The 20,359-nt window shown below is 43.1% G+C and overlaps 1 protein-coding gene across 14 annotated transcripts in view; it reads left to right on the forward strand.

The window, feature by feature from the left end:
• ncor1 (nuclear receptor corepressor 1) overlaps positions 1-20,359 on the forward strand; it is a 402,479-nt gene that overhangs the window by 272,770 nt on the left and 109,350 nt on the right. For all 14 annotated transcript variants that reach the window (XM_060848164.1, XM_060848169.1, XM_060848173.1 and 11 more), the window contains 2 exons: positions 6,411-6,606; positions 17,101-17,268. In XM_060848164.1, coding sequence (XP_060704147.1) covers positions 6,411-6,606; positions 17,101-17,268 — 364 coding nt within the window. The remainder of the gene's footprint in view (positions 1-6,410; positions 6,607-17,100; positions 17,269-20,359) is intronic.

Here is a 20,359-nt window from a genome sequence, read left to right on the forward strand (position 1 = left end):
GTTGTGATTTCCTCTCCTCTTCTATTCTCATTTTTCTTTCACTGGAATACGATGTAACTAGGAACACTGAACTGGCAATCTGCCCATTTTTAAGCCAAGTCTCATTCATGGCAATGGTATCACAACAGTCAATATGTACTTTCAACTTGATTTTCTTTTTTTCAGACTCCTTACATTAAAATCTATTCCATTTAGCCTTGCTAAACTCATTTCTTTCTTATCTAGCCTATGTTTCCTTTTTCATCCAGGCTTGCTTGCATTTTAACTTCTCATTCCATTTTAGCTTTTCATCAATCTAAAGTACTTGTCAGGATGCCGATCTCGTTTAAATCCACCCAACACCATGAGCAAATCACCCCAGGATGATGTTCGTCCCGTTCCTGTCCACATGTAATCTGTTTCACTTGCACAGGTCCCACCTTCCCCCAATATCTCAGGAATATAAAGCCCTCCATCTTGCACCATCTCTCCAGCTATGCGTTCATCTGCTCTATTCTTTGATTCCTATACTCACTACTGCGTGGCACCTGGACTAATCCAGAGATTATAGTCTTTGAAGTCCTGCTTTTCAATTACCTACTCAACTCGCTAAAGGACCCAATTTCTTTTACTCTTTATGTCATTGGCCCCAACAAGAATCTCAATCTCTGGCTATCCACTCTCCCCTTTCAGAGACCCCTGCAGACATTCCATGATATCTGTGACCCAGACACCAGGAGGCAAAATGCCATTGTGGATTCAGGTCTGCAGCAACAAAGCTGCCTGTCGACACTCCTTACCAACAAATCCCCTGCCTCTATTTCCTTTTCATGCTCATTCCTGTCTTCTCCCCCACCAGCCTCATGAACAGCTGGATCACCCACAGTGCCATGACCTTGGATCTGGCTGACCTCCACAGAGAAACTATCACTGCCACCATTTCCCAGCCGATGAACAGTTTGCAGGCAAGATGCACTCGAGGAATTCCCTCAGTACTGCCCGGTCCATTTTATTCTGTCTAACAGTCAGCCATTCCTTCTCTGCCTGCACGTTGGGTGACCATGATCTGAAACACACTATTCACAAATCTCTCACCTCATGCGTGCTCCATTGTGCCCCCAGCAAAACCTGGAGCTCAAGTTGCTCCAGCCAGAGAGGATATCTGTATTTATGATTATTGAGAGCAGAAAGAGCATCTGGGATTTCCCACAGGCCTGAGCTCCCCAGGCATACCTTTACTAAATCGATATGAACTCCTGCAGACACACGTACACACACACTCTCACAGACCTTCTCTCATATGTTCACACAAGCACCCTCTCATAGACTTATACTCCTTTACGCTCACACTCTCACAGACACCCATAACCACCCCCTCACACACACACACGCACCCACATACGCATGTATGCATATAAGTTTATGGGGTAAATCCATATTTGCAGAATTACATTTTATTTTACTCAAAAATTGCATGAATCCATTCTGTAAATCCATTTTTTTAGATTAGAATCAGTCTGACCATTGTGGCGCAGACAGGCTCACACAGGGAAGCTCACCCCTCAATAATAATCTGGGCCGACATGACACCAATTGTTAAAGTTCACTTGAGAATGTAACTTTTCAAAAAGTTTTGCAGTTTACATGTGCAAGGACTGAAACCCAATATGGTCATTCTATGTATAATTTCAGTTACATCATACTGTAAACTTTTACTGTAAATTCTGTGTCTTCCAAGCTTATACTCCACAACCACCTGATGAAGGAGCGGCGCTCCAAAAGCTAATGCTTCCGATTAAACCTGTTGGACTATAACCTGGTGTTGGGTGATTGTTAACTTTGTCCTCCCCAATCCAACACTGGCATCTCCAAAACATTACTGTTTTAATTGTGAAATCTCTTTTGATTGGATTTATTTCCCCTTTCTCAATTGTGAAGCAAGGTCACAGTCATAATCTACAGCAGGGAAACAGATCCTTTGATCCAACTTGTCTGTGCTGACATCATAATCCAACCTAGCCCCATTTGGCCAATATCTCTATAAATTCTTCCTATCCATACACCTATCTTGGTGCCTTTTTAAATGTTGTAATTGGACCCACCTCCACAATCTTTTCTGGAGGCTTGTTCCATACATTCACCAGACTGTGCTGGAAAAGTTATCCCTTAGGTCCTTTTTAAATCTCCTTTCCCCCTCCCCCCACATTAAACCTCTGCCCTCTCGATTTAGACTCACCCACCTGGGAAGAAGACCCTGGCTATTCACCCTTTCCATGCCCCTCATGATTTTATAAACCTCTGTAAGGTCACCCCTCAGCCCCTGAAACATTAATTCTGTTTCTACTTCCACAGCTACTGTTTGATCTATTGAGTATTTCCAGCATTTTCAGTTTTCACTTCATATTGCTCTGTTCACTTGCAAAAATGTTAGTAATATTCAGATATAAACAAAGTTCATGCTATCTGATCAGCAGCTTCTGTGCAGATATTTTGTCCAATGTCCTCAAAATTATTAAGTCCTGCCTTGGATAATTTTTTTGTCAAGTGAATCAAAGCTCTTAAAGAGACCGACAGGAAATTCAAGTTGAGAGCAAAGCCAAATTAGCCCTGGTCTTTTTAAATAGGGATGAGTGGGCTATGTTCTCATAGTTCTAAAACCCTTGCAGCTTTACCATTCTTCTAGAACAAAGAACATTACAGCACAGGAACAGGCCCTTTGGCCCTAAAGACTGTGCCAATCCAGATCTTCTATCTAAACCTGTCACCTATTTTCTAAGGATCTGTATCCCTTCTGCTCCTTGCCCATTAATGTATCTGTCTAGATACATGTTAAATGATGCAATCTATCTATCTTATCTGTATTCTGCTGCATTCTCTTAACAGTCCCCTTCACTGTCTGCTACTCCACCAATCTTAGTGTCCAAAGTTAAAAATCACACAACACCAGGTTATACTCCAGCAGGTTTATTTGGAAGCACTAACTAAAACCTGGTGTTGCATGATTTTTAACTTTGTACACTCCAGTCCAACACCAGCACCTCAATCTTATTGTCATCTGCAAACTTGCTAATCAGACCACCTGTATCTACCCCGCCTCTACCACCTCCTTTGGCAACGTGTTCCAGGCACCCACCACCCTTACATAAAGAACATTCCACGCATATTTCCCTTAAACTTTTGCCCTCTCACTTTGAACTCGTGAGCCTTTGTAATTGAGTCCCCCACTCTGGGGAAAAGGCTTCTTGCTATCCACCCTGTCTATACCCCTCATGATTTTTTGGACCTCAGTCAGGGCTCCTCTCCCCTCTCCCTCTGTCTTTCTAATGAAAATAATCCTAATCTACTCAACCTAGCACCCTCTATACCAGGCAACATCCTGATGAACCTCCTCTGCACTCTCTCCAAAGCATCCTCATCCTTTTGGTAATGTAGCAACCAGAGCTATATGCAGTACTCCAAGTGTGGCCAAGCCAATGTCCTATACAATTGTAACATGAGTTGCCAATTCTTGTGCTCAATAACCCGTCCGATGAGGAAAAGCATACCATATGCCGTCTTGACCACTGTATATACCTGCGTTGCCACCTTCAGGGTAAAATGGACCTGAACACCCAGATATCTCTGTGCGTCAATTTTCCCCAGGGCTTTCCCATTTACTGTATAGTTCTCTCCAGAATTGGATCTTCCAAAATGCATCACCTCACATTTGCCCAGATTGAAGTCCATCTGCCATTTCTCCACCCAACTCTCCAATCTACCTGTATTCTGCTGCATTCTCTTAACAGTCCCCTTCACTATCTGCTATTCCACCAATCTTAGTGTCCAAAGTTAAAATTCACAACACCAGGTTATACTCCATTAGGTTTATTTGGAAGCACTAACTATAACCTGGTGTTGTGTAATTTTTAACTTTGTACACTCCAGTCCAACACCAGCACCTCCAAAGCAATCTTATTGTCATCTGCACACTTGCTAATCAGACCACCTATACTTTGCTCCAGATCATTTATGTATATCACAAACAACAAAGGTCTCAGCACAGATCCCTGTGGAACACTGCTGTTCACAGTTCTCTATTTTGAGAAACTCCCTTCTACCAGTACTCCCTTCTACAGTCTCCTGTTGCCCAGCCAGTTCTCTACTTATCCAGCTAATACACCCTGGACCCCATGCGACTTCACTTTCTCCATCAACCTACCATGGGGAACCTTATCAAATGCCTTACTGAAGTCCATGTATATGACATCGACAGCCCTTCTCTCATCAATCAACTTTGTCACTTCCTCAAAGAATTCCATTAAGTTGGTAAGGCGTGACCTTCTTTGCACAAAATGATGCTGCCGATTGTTGATCGGCCCGTTTTCTTCCAAATGTTGATAGATCATAACCCTCAGTATCTTCAGCAGAGTCCCTACCACTGACATCAGGCTCACCGATCTATAATTACCTGAATTATCCTTGCTATCCTCCTTAAATAAGGGGACATCGTCAGCAATTCTCCAGTCCTCCGACCTCACCCATGGTCAAGAATGCTGCAAAGTTATCTGTTAAGGCCCCAGGTATTTCCTGTCTCGCTTCCCTCAGTAACCTGGGATAGATCCCATTAGGACCTGGAGATATGTCCACCTTAATGCCTTTTTAGAATACCCAATACTTCCTCCCTCCTTATGCCGACTTGACCCAGAGTAACCAAACATCTATCCCTAAACTCAACACCATCATGGCCCTCTCCTCAGTGAATACCAATGCAAAGTACTCATTAAGAATCTCACCCATTTTTTCTGACTCCGCACATGACTTCCCTCCTTTGTCCTTGAGTGGGCCAACCCTCTTGCTCCTTGTATACGAATAAAGAGTTTTGGAATTTTCCTTAACCCTCTTTGCTAAAGATATTTCATGACCCCTTTTAGCCCTCTTAATTCTTCATTTCAGATTAGTCATACTTTTCTGATATTCTTTCAAAGCTTTGTCTGTTTTCAGTCACCTAGACCTTATATATGTTTCCTTTTTCCTCTTAGCTAGTCTCACAATTTCACCTCTCATGCATGGTTCCCTAATCTTGCCATTTCTATCCCTTTTTTTCACTGAGACCTGTTTGTCCTGCACTCTAATCAACGTTCTAGCTTAATGTTTATTTATCTAAATAATTCCTGTGTGATGTCAAAAATATAGCCCCCAAGTAGTCTTGTGATTACTGCCTCGCTAGCTTTTTGCTTTCCAGTCTGGAACCCTAACTCCTCAAGTATCCTCCAACACTTGAACACTTTGATTTGTCATTGGCTACTACTGAGATCAAAACCTCTGGCTGAACTTACCCTTCAGAAGATTTTCTACCCAGTCCATTATGCATTTTGTTATGCCAATGCAAGTCTATCACAGCACTGTTTTGACAGAGGGAAGTCTCAGTATTCTGACATTTATATCTCAAATAATACTGGAAAACAAAACTTGTCATTTATCTCATTATGTTTGTGTGTAAATTAGCTGCCACATCTTTCTAAAAATCTATAGTAATCACAAGTAGAACCTAAAATATATGCCGCTAATTATAAGAAATGACAACACAAATTATACTGGATAGTTTGAGTTCTATATTCTTTAAAGTCATTTATAAGTCTTTTTAACATCATGCTTTAGTATGCCCAAAGCTTCTTTCCGATGTGGATTAGACTAGATTTCCTGAAATTAAACAACTTAGATGTTGATGTTCAAGGGCTTTGGCTCCTGGATATGGTCAAACTTTCTATTATTGTTTCTAATATCAATTTCTTTTTCATCAGAGTTCTGCCTGGAGGTTTGATATTCTACAGTAGTGTTCCCATCGAGCTCTGATATTCACTGTTATACCAACTGTGTGATAAACTATATTCTAAATGAGTGAACTTTGAGTCTGTGACCTGAAGAATATAATGTTGATGAGATTCCATTGAATATAACAGCAGCTCCTACGTTTGGTTTGAGATATGAACAACATTAAATTCTTAGGCACCTCATTAGTTGGTTTTTGTACAATAAGAAATCCAGCTAGTACCACCCAGTTCCCCATACCATCTGTTATCCCTCGCTTGATTCACAACAGGCAGGAAAATTGATCTTTCCAGGAATGTGACTATCTATCTGATTGTAACAGTTGGCTTTGAAATATCTGGGGTTTAATAAGTTTTTGACATGTTTTAAAAGAGTGATTGCTGTTGTTATTTGTACCTGATTTCTGCATTTTGCTGCAAAACGTTATAAATGTTATAGTAGCTTCCAGTAGGATAAGGCGAGTGAAATGATATCACTTATATTCAGTTAGGCTTGTGTGATTTTTCCCAGTATGGTAATTCCTGTGGAAATGTATCCTTTTACTTAGAAAGATTGATGGATGCACATGTTTATCGAGGCCATTTTGAAACTGCTGACTTTAAGTCATGTTTTCTTTCCACTAGATGGCTGCACCATATGTGCCGACCACTGCCCCTGTAAGTGGCCTGGCCCTGTTTCAGCGGCACATCAAAGCTATGCATGATTCTGCACTTCAGGAGGAACAGATGCGACAAAGGCAAGAACATATGGATGCTGAGCGCAGAAATTCTTCCAGTCCCAACATCAGTGGCAAATCCTGTCCAATCTTGGACAGAGAAGGTATTAGTAGTGTCATCAATGCAAACATAAAGTATTTGGGTTTTCTACATGTTTTACCAACAGTTTTGATGAGGGAACCACATTGCCAGGGTCGATTTTGTGCAATACCACTTTAACTCAAGACATATAATTATTTTGATGGTTTGATATTTAATGATGATAACTAATCCATAAAGTAATTTGAGACAATATTCACCTCTGCATGATACATTGTTCCACATGGACTGTGTGCAATCATTGTCACTGCACGTCTTTAGTATTACTCCTGGAAAAGAATCAAGTTTATTGCCAATAGTTGGTCGTGTAGTTTTTCCCCACTTGCTGTTTGTGCATCATGTCCCTTTTGGATGAATTCCAAAAAGAGAGATCTAAGAAGAGCCAAGAGGGGACACGAGAAGTCATTGGCAGATAGGATCAAGGAAAACCGTAAAGTTTCCTCTAGGTATATCAGAACTAACAGAATAACTAGAGAAAGATTAGGGCCAATCAAGGATAGTAGTGGGAAGTTGTGCATGGAGTCCAAGAAGACAGAGGAAGCACTAAATGAATGCTTTTCGTCAGTGTTCTCACTGAAAAAAGACAAAGCTACTAGACTAGTCAGGATTGAGGTTCACAAGGAGGAGGTGCTAGCAAGTGTGAAAACAGATAAGACACCTGGGCCATTTGGGATTTATCCTAGGATTCTCTGGGAAGCCAGGAAGGAGATTGCAGAACCTTTGGCTTTGATCTCTATGTCGTCATTGTCTGCAGGAATCGTGCCAACAGACTGTAGGATAGCAAATATTGTCCCCTTGTTCAAGAAGGGGGGGGGGGTAGACACAACCCTGGTAATTATAAACCAGTGAGCCTTACTTAGGTGGTGGATAAAGTGTTCGGAATGGTGAGAAGAGATAGGATTTATAATCGTCTAAAAAGGAATAAGTTGATTAGGAATAGTCAACACAATTTTGTGAAGTGCAGGTCGTGCCTCACAAACTTTATTGAGTTCTTTGAGAAGGTGGATGAGGGTAAGGTGGTTGATGTGATGTATATAGATTCCAGTAAGGCATCTCGTAAGGTTCCCCACGGTAGGCTATTGCACAAAATAGGGAGGCATGGGATTGAGAGTAATTTCATGGTTTGGATCAGAAATTGGCTGGCTGAAAGAAGACGAAGGGTGGTGTTGATGGGAAATGTTCATCCTGGATTTCAGTTGCTAGTGGTGTACCGCAAGGATTTGTTCTAGGGCTACTGTTATTTATCATTTTTGGAAATTACCTGTATGAGGGCGTAGAAGGATGGGATAGTAAATTTGCGGATGACACTAAGTTGATGCAGTTGTGGATAGTTCTGAAGGATTTTGCAGGTTACAGAGGGGTATAGATAAGCTGCAGAGCTGGGCTGAGAGGTGGCAAATAAAGTTTAATGCAGAAAAGTGTGAGGTGATTCACTTTGGAAGGAGCAACAGGAATAAAGAGTACTGGGCTAATGGTAAGATTCTTGGTAGTGTAAATGAACAGAAAGATCTCATTGTCCATGTGCATACATCCATGAAAGTTGCCACCCAGGTTGATAGGGCTGTTAAGAAGGCATACGGTGTGTTAGCTTTTATTGGTTGAGGGGTCATGCTGCAGCTGTACAAAACTCTGGTGCAGCTACACTTGAAGTATTGTGTATAGTTCTGGTCACTGCATTATAGGAAGGATTGGAAGCTTTGGAAAGGATTCAGAGGAGATTTACTAGAATGTTGCCTGGTATGGAGGGAAGGTCTTATGAGGAAAGGCTAAGGGTCTTGAGGCTGTTTCTTTTTTAGGGAGAGAAGAGGGTTGAGAGGTGACTTGATTGAGACATATAATCAGAGGGTTAGATTGGGCATATAGTAAGAGCCTTTTTTCCCCGGATGGAGATGGCGAGCACATGGGGACATGGCTTTAAATTTATCCTTTGATAAGGTGCCTCACAGGAGGCTGCTGAGTAAGGTGAGGGCCCATGGTATTGGATGAGTGGAGATCCACACAGATGATGGGTGGCACAGTGGCTCAGTGGTTAGCACTGCTGCCTCACAGCGCCAGGGTGCCAGGTTCAATTCCAGCCTCGGGCAACTGTCTGTGTGGAGTTTGCACATTCTCCCTGCGTCTGCATGGGTTTCCTCCGGGTGCCCCGGTTTCCTCCTACAGTCCAAAGATGTGCAGGTTGTGTGAACTGGCCATGCTAATTTGCCCATAGTGTTAGATGCATTAGTCAAACAGAAGTGGTGTGGGTGGGTTACCCTTCAGGGGGTCGGTGTGGAGTGGTTGGACCAAAGGCCCTGTTTCCATGCTGTAGAGAATCTAAAAATGATTCCTGGAATGGTAGGCCTAACGTACGGTGAATGGCTGAGGATTCTGGGATTCTATTCATTAGAGTTCAGAAAGTTGAGGAGAGATCTTATAGAAACTTACAAGATAATGGCATGGCTTAGAAAGGGTGGCTGCTGGGAAATTGTTTCCGTCAGGCTTGGATACTTGGACCCGTGGGCACAGCCTTAGAATTAGAGGGGATCAATTTAAAATGGAAATGAGGAGACATTTCTTCAGCCAGAGAGTGGTGGGCCTGTGGAATTCACTGCCATAGAGCGTAGTGGAGGCCGGGACGTTAAATGTCTTCAAGGCAGAAATTGATAAATTCTTAATCTTGCAAGAAATTAAGGGATACATGGAGAATGCGAGTAAGTGGCGTTGAAATGCCCATCAGCCATGATTGAATGGCAATGTGGGCTTGATGGGCTGAATGGCCTTATTTCCACTCCTATTTCTTATGGTCTTATGGTGTTAAGTTGAAGGGTATAGATATAGGGCAGATGCCAGAGGTAGTTTCTTTAGTCAGAAAGCAGTAGGAGCGTGGAATGCACTGCCTGCAACAGTAGTAGACTCAGCAACCTTAAAGGCTTTTAAATGATCATTGGATAAACAAATGGATGAAAATGGAATAGTGTAGGATAGATGGGCTTCAGATTGGTACCGCAGGTTGGCGCAACATCGAGGACCAAAGGGCCTGTACTGCGCTGTAACGTTCTCTGAAACGTTTGGGCAGATGCAAGGAACTAACTAACTTTTCACTTTTTATTTCTGGAACATAAATCATGTCCTAGTCTCTTGCCAGGGATAAAGAACATCAACATATGCTGTATTCAATGCTTTCAGCTTTGAGCACCGAGTCTATGTTGCACGCATCAGTAACCCACAGTTTCTGATGGTGTCTGCCATCCACTTACATTAGTTTATACAACCAGAGTTTATAAAGCAAAGTAAGAATCTACTTAGAATATTTCTCAACTGCAACATAAAACCTTTCATCTGTTTCATATTAATAGATGTGGGTAGATTAGATTAGATTTGCTACAGTGCGGAAACAGGCCCTTCAGCCCAACAAGTCCACATTGACCCGCCGAAGAGCAACCCACCCAGACCCATTTCCCTCTGACTAATGCACCTAGCACTATGGGCAATTTAGAATGGCTAATTCACCTGGCCTGCACATCTTTGTGGGAGGAAACCCACGCAGGCACGGAGAGAATGTGCAAACTCCACACAGTCACCCAAGGCTGGAATCGAACCTGGGTCCCTGGCACTGGGGTAATGTGGGAGAGGGGAAGTGAGGAAGCTGTTGAAATCCACATTCATCTCATGTAATTGCAGGGTCCCAAGGCAGAATATGAGGTGTTCTTCCTCCAGGCATTGGGTGGTAGCAGTTTGGCAATGGAGGCAGCCCAGGATCTGCATGTCCTTGACAGAGTGGGAGGGGGAGTTGAAGTATTCAGCCATGCTGCGGTGGGGTTTGTGGGTGTCCCAGAGATGTTCTTTGAAACGATCCACAAGAAGGCATCCTGTCTCCCTGATGTAGAGGAGACCACATCAGGTGCAACAGATGCAGTAGATGACATTGGGAGAGGTACAGGTAAATTTCTGTTGAATGTGGAAGGATCCTTTGGGGTCTTGGACAGAGGTGAGGAGAGTGGTGTGAGCCCAGGTTTTGCAATTCCTGAAGTGGCAGGGAAAGGTGCTGGGCTGATGGGGGGTGTGGACCAGACGAGGGAGTCACGGAGAGAATGGTCTCTCCAGAATGTTGATTGCGGTAGGAACGACGTGGTTGACTATGCCCTCCAGCTCATTTCCTCCACTTCCTGTACCACTGTTCCTAAACCCCATCCCTCCCAGTGCAACAACGACTGGACCTCCCTGGTCCTCATCTTCCACCCCATCAGCATCCGCATACATTGCATCATCCTCTACCACTTCCGCCACTCCTTGAAGATCCCACCACCAGAGATATATTTCCCTCCCCATCCCTATCAGCATTCTGGAGAGACCATTCCCTCTGCGATCCTCGTCAGGTCTACGCGCCCCACCAGCCCACACCCCACTCCCCCACTTTCCCCTGCCACCACAGGTATTGTAAAACCTGCGCCCACACCACTCCTCTCATCTCTGTTCAAAGCCCCAAAGGATCCTTCCACATTCGACCGAAGTTTACCTTTATCTCTACCAATGTCATCTGCTGTACCTGTTGCGTCCCTCTAAACTGGGGAGACAGGACGCCTTCTTGTGGATCGTCTCAGAGAACATCTCTGGGACAACTGCACCCACCAACCCCATTGTCCTGTGGCCGAACACTTCAATCCCCCAACCACTCCATTAAAAACATGCAGGTCCTAGGCCAAACCGTTACCAACCGACACCTGGAGGAAGAACGCCTCATATTCTGCCTTGGGACCCTGCAACCGCATGAATCAATGTGAATTTCAACAGTTTCCACATTTCGCCTCCCTCCACATTACCACAGTCCAAAGCCTCCAACTCGCCACTGCCCTCCTGACCTGCCCATCAACTTTCCTATGCATCCGCTGCACTTCCCAACCCTACCCCCTTCCCATTTATCTCTTAACCCCCAGCCCACAAGCCTCATTCCTGATGAAGGGCTTATGCCTGAAACGTCGATTCTCCTACTCCTCAGATGCTATCTGACCTGCTGTGCTTTTCCAGCACCACGCTCTCAACTCTGATCTCCAGCATCTGCAGTCCTCACTTTCTCCTGTCCTTTGCACAGGCAAGTTGGCAACATGGTTCACTTCTGTGATGTGCTGAGACTTGAATATGATCTTAAGTGAAATTCTTGCTGACTTTGTTTTATAGCACTATTCAGTGAAAGGTAAGGGCTGTCCAGTGTACTCATTGACAATGCTACTTACACTATCCCCAAAACAAATTATCTCATCATTAGCCTTGCAACTTGTGGGACTTTGCTACCTTTCTGGGATCTATGGCTGTCCTACTTGTCTGTGTAGCAATTGCTGTATTTCAGGATTTGGAGATGCCGGTGTTGGACTGGGGTGTACAAAGTTAGAAATCACACAACACCAAGTTATAATCCAACAGGTTTAATTGGAAGCACACTAGCTTTCAGAGTGACGCTCCATCAGGTGTAGTGGAGGGCTCAATCCTAACACACACAATTTATCGCAAAAATTTACAGTATGATGTAACTGGAATTATACATTGAAAAATTGATTAAGTCTTTCATCTGTTTGAAAGCTGGTGTGCTTCTAATTAAACCCGATGGACTATAATAGAACATAGAACATAGAAGGATACAGCGCAGTACAGGCCCTTCGGCCCTCGATGTTGCGCCGACCGAATCCTACCTAACCTATACTAGCCCAATAACTTCCAAATGCCTATCCAATGCCCGCTTAAATGACCATAAAGAAGGAGAGTTCACCACTGATACGGGCAGGGCATTCCATGAACTCACAACCTGCTGTGTGAAGAATCTACCCCTAACATCTGTCCTATAGCTACCACCCCTTAATTTAAAGCTATGTCCCCTAGTAACACCTGACTCCATTAGCGGTAAAAGGTTCTTAGTATCTACCCTATCTAAACCCCTAATCATCTTATACACTTCTATCAGATCTCCCCTAAACCTTCTCTTCTCCAATGAGAACAGCCCCAAGTGCCTCAGCCTTTCCTCATAAGATTTTCCTACCATTCCAGGCAACATCCTGGTAAACCTCCTCTGCACTCGTTCTAAAGCTTCCACATCCTTCCTATAGTATGGCGACCAAAACTGCACACAATACTCCAGATGAGGCCTCACCAGAGTCTTATACAACTGCAACATGACCTCAGGACTCCGGAACTCAATTCCTCTGCCAATAAAGCCCAGTACACCATATGCCTTCCTCACAGCACTATTTACCTGGGTGGCAACTTTCAGAGATCTGTGTACATAGACACCAAGATCCCTCTGCTCATCCACACTACCAAGTAGCCTACCATTAGCCCAGTAATCCATCATCTTGTTATTCCTACCAAAGTGAACGACTTCGCACTTAGCTACATTGAATTCCATTTGCCACATTTCCGCCCAGCTCTGCAACTTATCTATATCCCGCTGTAACCTACCACTTCCTTCCTCACTATCCACAACTCCACCGACTTTTGTGTCATCCGCAAACTTGCTTACCCAGCTTTCAAGTCCTTCCTCTAGATCATTTATAAAGATAACAAAAAGCAATGGTCCCAAAACAGATCCTTGTGGTACACCGCTAGTAACTGCGCTCCAAGATGAACATAATCCATCAACTACTACCCTCTGTCTCCTTCCAGCCAGTAATCTGGTGTTGTGAGATTTTTAATGCTGTATTTCAGAGAAGCGAACTGTGTCTCTGAAGCACCCAATAGTGTTTGAAAGAAGTGGTGTATTGTATTGTGTTGTTGGGTTAGATTGGTTTCAATAACTCTCAAACTGCGAGCAATATTGATGTGGAAATGCTGTTGGTGGACAGGGTGAACAAAGTCAGAAGTCACACGACACCAGGTTTTAATCTAACAGGTTTGTTTGAAGTCACCTAGTAAAGAAGCAGCACGCAAAAAGCTTGTGATTTCAAATAAACATGTTGGCCTATAATCTGGTGTCATAATACTTCTGACTTCACTATTAATGGAACACACTAACTTGTAAGATATTTACAGTTCTAAGAGCACTCCCTTGCACTGGTTGGTTTCCGTGCTCCTTTCATTTAGATTCTTTCATCCCCAAATATGTAATTCCCTTCTATCTTATCACAGACTATTACTGTTAATGCTTTTTGGAGTTTAGTCTAACATGCTCCATTGTATTATATGACGAAACACTTAAGAAATACAAATGTTTTCTCTTTAATTGCGTAATGGTGTTCTCTTGGATTGGGTTGCTGCATTATCCAGGGAATGTGTTCCTCGTCTTTATCTGGTCATGTAGGTACTGTCAAGGAATTCAAGGTTTTTGTATGGCTGATATCAAAGGGAGGAAGTAATGAAGGTTTATTCAGCTTAAATCACAGTTGTAAACTGAACGATTATCTGTTTGACATTAAATGACCATCAGGATGATGGAAGTAATGATTTTTAGCTGTTATTTCCAAGTTAACCTATAAAACAGAAAATCATTATGACTTGAGCATAGAGTGGTGAGATATGAACACATTATTTATGCAGTAAATGTATTATCTTTTGGCTTTAATGCTCCTATTTGTTGCATAGCAGCTCATGCTCATTTGTGTTTGGTGAGCTTTGTGGTATGATACAATCTGATTGGGATCCTAGAGTGGGTTCAAACAAAAGTGTGGGTACCTGGATATAGAAAGTTCAAACTTACTTTAAAGCTGGACCTGATGGGGATCCATGGCAATCTGTCAACATCCAAGAGGTGATTGCCTTTACCAATGTACTTTCAGTATTCTTTCCTGAGTTTCCCAAGTTGCTTTGGTAAGGTGCTGAGTGTAGCAATCATTTATGGGACAAGAAATTTCAGAGCCTGGATAAGTATCAGAGAACTGTGGAGATCAGCGAATGTGAAATTTAGCTTTCAGTCATTGTGCATGTTAGAATGCTTGACCCTAAGCAATTTAGAAAGAAGAGGTCACTAAAAAATTATACAGTGACATCAGCAAGTTTCATCCCACCATTAGACTTATCATGAACTACTCTTATCAGTCTCATTCTTGGACACACGCATATCCATCAAGGTCGGGCACTTCAGTACCTCATTCTACTGCAAGCCCACGGATAACTTCACATTGCTGCATTTCTCTAGCTTTCACCCTCAACATGTTTTTAAAAAAGCTATCCCCTATGGACAAGCCCCATGCATACACAGGATCTGTTCTGATGAGGAGGATGTGACGGACACTTTAAGGTGCTGAAGGATGTCCTCATAAGAACAAGAAACGATGCTCAACTCATCATTTCCCAGTTCCAGCATGCCCACAGCAAGAAACTTTTTAATGACCTCCTCAGGAAACAGATGCTGGATATGACTGATAGGGTACCTTTTGTTGTCCAGTATTTCTCTGGAGCGGAAAAACTGCACCATGTTCTTCACATCCTGCAACACATTATCGATGAGGATGAGCACCTTGCCAAGATTTTCTCTATACCTCCACTTCTCGCCTTTAAACAACCGCCAAACCTTAAACAGACCATTATTCACAGCAAGCTACCCAGCCTTCAGGACATCAACCACAACACTATACAACCTGGTCATTCAATGGCTGCATGGATACTATCATTACATATGGAAACACTGCCCACCATGTACATGACAGGTACTCATGTGACTGGCAATGTTATCTATCTCATGCGCTGCAGGCAAGGGCGCCCCAAAACATGGTATATTGGCAAAATTGAGCAGATGCTACGACAACAGATGAGTGGACACCGCGCAACAATCACCAGAAAGAGATGTTCCCTCCCAGTCGGGGAACATTACAATGGTCAAGGACATTCGGCCTCGGGTCTTCAGGTGGCCATCCTCCAAGGTGGACTTCACGATACACAACGATGCAGAGATGCTGAGCAGAGGCTGATAGTCAAGTTTGGTACCGATGAGGACAGCCTCAAACAGAGTCTTGGGTTTATGTCACGCTACAATTGACCCCACTACACTATACACCATACACACACACTCTCACACACATGCATGCTTGACCACAAACACACACACACACACCTTCAAACAGGCATGTACACTATCACACTCACATGTGCATGCGCACACATTCATACCATCTTTCCCATATACATAAGCACACACGTGCATACACTCCCTCTCTCTCTCTCTCTCTCCCTCACACACAAGTCTATGGGATGAATTTGTATTTGCAGATACATTCTATTTTGTTCAAAAAGCACGCAGTCTGTAGGCAGTCAGTCCATATGACATTTTATAAATTCCTACTTTGGAAATATAACCAGTCTCACTCAAGGTTGGGATACAGACAAACTCTAAACTCAAAGCTTTAACACATTGTCTAAGTTGAGATGTCACCTTTTTTAAAATACTGAAAATCTTACATTATCTCAGGACTGTGACTTGAAAGAAGTTTTTGGATTTACATATTAATCAATCAGAACCTGCATCGCCATTCTAAATGATTAAAGAGTTAACAGCAATCTAAGTTTGTTCAATATCTCACATCAGTTGTATGACACTTTGATCTTTTACTATAAATTCTGTGTCCTATGACCTTGCCCCAATAGCTACCTGACGAAGAAGCAGCATTCTGAAGGCTTGTACTTTCAAATAAACCTGTTGGACCATAACTGGTGTTGTGTGATTTTTAACGTTGTCCACTACAGTCCAACACCGGCACCTCCACATCAGGGATGCCCAAAGGCGTATATTAACTGAGACAATGGTGGTCAATTTCATTTTTACATTGCTTATATTTATGTTTACGTTGTTAATGCAATGATGTTATAAGCAGAGCTCCTTCGATATCTGTGTAGTGTTCTGTTTTGGTGTTTCCGCACTTTGTTCTGATGCAAAGGATAAAAAAAATTGACATGATTTCGCACAAGCCAAATTATTGGCTGTTTCTCAGTATGGTACCCATTTAGTCGGTCATTAGGGAGCTCCCTTTTGCACATCACAAGTAAATTTCTGCATCATGTGCCATTTTCCTTTTGTAAAGTACTCAGTGGAGGGGGCCTGAGCTGCAAAAGGAGAGTTGAGGCTGCCCTTTCATTCAACAGGCAGTATGCAATGTAATTTTGGGAACTCAGCCCCATATTTCCATTGAGACTGCTTCACTTGAACATCATGCCTACACCGTGCCCCATCCCAAACACACTCTCATTTCTGACTGGGTAAAAACAAGGACTGCAGATGCTGGAAACCAGACTCTAGATTAGAGTGGTGCTGGAAAAGCACAGCAGTTCAGGCAGCATCCGAGGAGCAAGAAAATCAGGGCTTTTGCCGGAAAGGTCCGTTTTCCTGTTCCTCGGACGCTGCCTGATCTGCTGTGCTTTTCCAGCACCACTCTAATCTAGACTCTTATTTTTGACAGTCCATCACCTCGCTTGCCTGGATTCCTGCCACTTCTGCACCTTTCCACACTCCTTACTAATGAAATGAAAGTAGAGATTGTGCTCCTTTGCGACTTGAAGGTCTTGTTGCTGAGTTAATGATTGTGGAATTTCTGTTGTACTGCAGGCAAGCCATTTGTTTACATGCCTTATCATGAGGCACGGCGTGTGATGGAGCAGGAATCGCAGACTACGGGAGCCAGATCCGCATCACCATACAGGCTGTCCCCAAGGGAATCCTGTAAACTTTCTCCACAACCAGAGATGAACACCTTGCGGTACAGTGTACCACCAGGTAGTGAGCCATAACTATCCACCCTTCTATACGTTGTCCTTCTAGTCATAAGTCTGCATCATTTGGCAATGAAATATGATGGTCTCATTTTAAAGCTCACATGTATTGAATACAGTAAATTGAAATCAGTGACTGGTAGATTTTAGGATACTGCAAATCATGTGGGCGGCACGGTGGCACAGTGGTTAGCACTGCTGCCTCACAGCGCCTGAGACCCAGGTTCAATTCCCGACTCAGGCGACTGACTGTGTGGAGTTTGCACGTTCTCCCCATGTGTGCGTGGGTTTCCTCCGGGTGCTCCGGTTTCCTCCCACAGTCCAAAGGTGTGTGGGTCAGGTGAATTGGCCATGCTAAATTGCCCGTAGTGTTAGGTAAGGGGTAAATGTAGGGGTATGGGTGGATTGCGCTTCAGCAGGTCGGTGTGGACTTCTTGGGCCGAAGGGCCTGTTTCCACACTGTAAGTAATCTAATCTAATCTAATCTAATCATGAAATGAGAACAGTACCTAAGGATGTAACTGATGTAAACAATCAGCAATGATTGTATTGAATAATGGAATGGCTCAAGAGGTTATTCCTCCTATTTCTTATGTTCTTGATCAAAAAGTTCTCTAGTTTCGTAAATATGTTGTCTTTGTGTCTATTTTGAAAAACTTCACATCTGGTTTAAGACTAATCCCTTCACAGATGATGCAAAGCTGGGTTGAGGAGGAGGAGGAACAGGTGAGCTGTGAGGAAGATGCAGAGATGCTTCAATATGAAGTTGAGTGAGTAGGAAAATGCATGGCAGATGTAGTATTATATGGATAAATGTGAAGTTATCCACTTTGGTAGCAAAGACAGGAATATCAATAAATTGCAAAAGGCAATGGTGTAACAAGACTTGGAAGGTATAACGAGACTTTGTACACCAATCAATGCAAGCAAGCAGGCAGCTGCAGCAAATGGTGAAGGTGACAAATGGTGTTTTGGTTTTCATAGTGAGAGGATACAGGAGTAGGGATCTCTTGTTACAATTCTACAGAGCCTTGGTGAGACCACACCTGAACTATTGTCTGCAGTTTTGGTGGTCCTTGTCTGAAGAAGGATGTTCTGGCTACAGTGGGACTACAATGAAGATTTAGCTTTGGAGGTAGGTGAGCACTTAGGTAAGAGTGACTGCAACTCAGTTATGTTTATTTTAGTAATGGAAAGGGATAGGTACATAGTGCAGGGCAAGAGCTATTGCTGGAGGAAAGGCAATTATGATGTGATTTGGCAAGATTTAGGATGCTGCAGTGGATGGACACAATTGAAATGTGGAGTTTATTCAAGGAACAGCTACTGCGTGTCTTTGATAAGTATGTACCTGTCGGGCAGGAAGGAAGTGGTTGAATAAGCGAGCCGTTGTTTACTAAAGAAGTTGAATCTCTTGTCAAGAGGAAGAAGAAGGCTTATGTTAGGGTGAAATGTGAAGGATCAGTTAGGGTGTTTGAGAGTTAGAGATTAGCCAGGAATCTCTTAAAGAGAGTGTGAAGAAGAGCCAGGGGGGGACATGAGATGTTGTTGGCAGATAAGATCAAGCGAAAACTCTAAAGCTTTCTGTAGGTACATCGGGAATAAAAAAAATGACTAGAGAAAGATTAAGGTCAATCAAGGATAGTAGTGGGAAGTTGTGCATGGAGTCCAAGGTGATAGGAGAAGCGCTAAATGAATATTTTTTGTCAGAATTCATACTGGAAAAAGACCATGTTGTCAAGGAGAGTGCTGAGATACAGGCTACTAGACTAGACAGAATTGACATTCACAAGGTGGAGGTGTTAGCAATTGTGGAAAGTGTGAAAATAGGTAAGTCCCCTGGGCCAGATGGGATTTATCCTAGGATTCTCTGGGAAGCTGGGGCAGAGATTGCAGAGACTTTGGCTTTGATCATTGTCATCATTGTCTTCAGGAATAGTGCCAGAAGACTGGAGGATAGCAATAGTTGTTTCCTTGTTCAAGAAGAGGAGTAGAGATAACCCTGGTAGTTTTCGACCATTGAGCCTTACTTCGGATGTGGGAGAAGTGTTAGAAAAGGTTATAAGAAATAGAATTTATAATTATCTGGAGAGAACTAAGTTGATTAGGGAGAGTTAGCACAGTTTTGTGAAGGGTAGGTCGTGCCTCTCAAACCTTATTGAGTTCTTTGAGAAGGTGACCAAACAGGTGGATGAGGTTCAAGCTGTTGATGCGACGTATATGAATTTCAGGAAGGCACTTGATAAGGTTCCCCACGGTAGGCTATTGTACAAAATACAGAGGGCGATTTAGCCCTTTGGATTAGATGTTGGCTAGCTGAAAGAAGTCAGAGGTTGGTGGTTGATTAGAAATATTCATCCTGGAATTCAGTTACTAGTGGTATACTGCAAGGATCTGTTTTGGGGCCACTGCTGTTTGTCGTCTTTATAAATGACCTGGATGAGGGCATAGAAAGATGGGTTAGTAAATTTGCAGATGACACTAAGGTTGGTGGAGTTGTGGTGAGGTCCTCTGGAACCTCACCTGTGACCAAAGAGGATACAAAGATGTCTGTCAATGCTCCAACAATTTGTTCTCTTGCCTCCCTCAATATTCTGGGATAGATCCCATAAGGACCCGGGGAATTATCTACCTTAATACTTTTAAGATGCACAACACCTCTTCCTCTTTGGTAGCAACTTGGCTTAGAAACCTGATGCTCCCTTTCCTGAGATCATCTTCCATCAATTCCTTCTCTTTGGTGAATGTTAACACAAAGTATGTCTTTTAGGACCTCACTTAACTGTTCTGGCTCAACAAATAGATTCCCTCCTTTGTCCTTAAATGGGCCAAACGTTTCCCTGGCTACCCTCTTGCTTTTTGTACATGTATAAAAAGCTTGGGATTCTCCTTAATTCTGCGACCCTTTTTTACAACTGACAGCAGCTAGGAAAAAGTTGTTTTTTTATGCAGAAAATAGAGAATAAGGAGTAAACAATAGGGGGAGATAGAGCCCAAATACACAGAACAGTTGAATGGACAAGGCGTAACCCTAACACCCCCACATACCAGGTCTTATCACATGATCTGCTATACACACGACCCATTGTTAGCCA

This window comes from Hemiscyllium ocellatum, chromosome 31 (genome assembly GCF_020745735.1).
Source record: "Hemiscyllium ocellatum isolate sHemOce1 chromosome 31, sHemOce1.pat.X.cur, whole genome shotgun sequence".
Lineage (NCBI taxonomy): Eukaryota > Metazoa > Chordata > Chondrichthyes > Orectolobiformes > Hemiscylliidae > Hemiscyllium > Hemiscyllium ocellatum.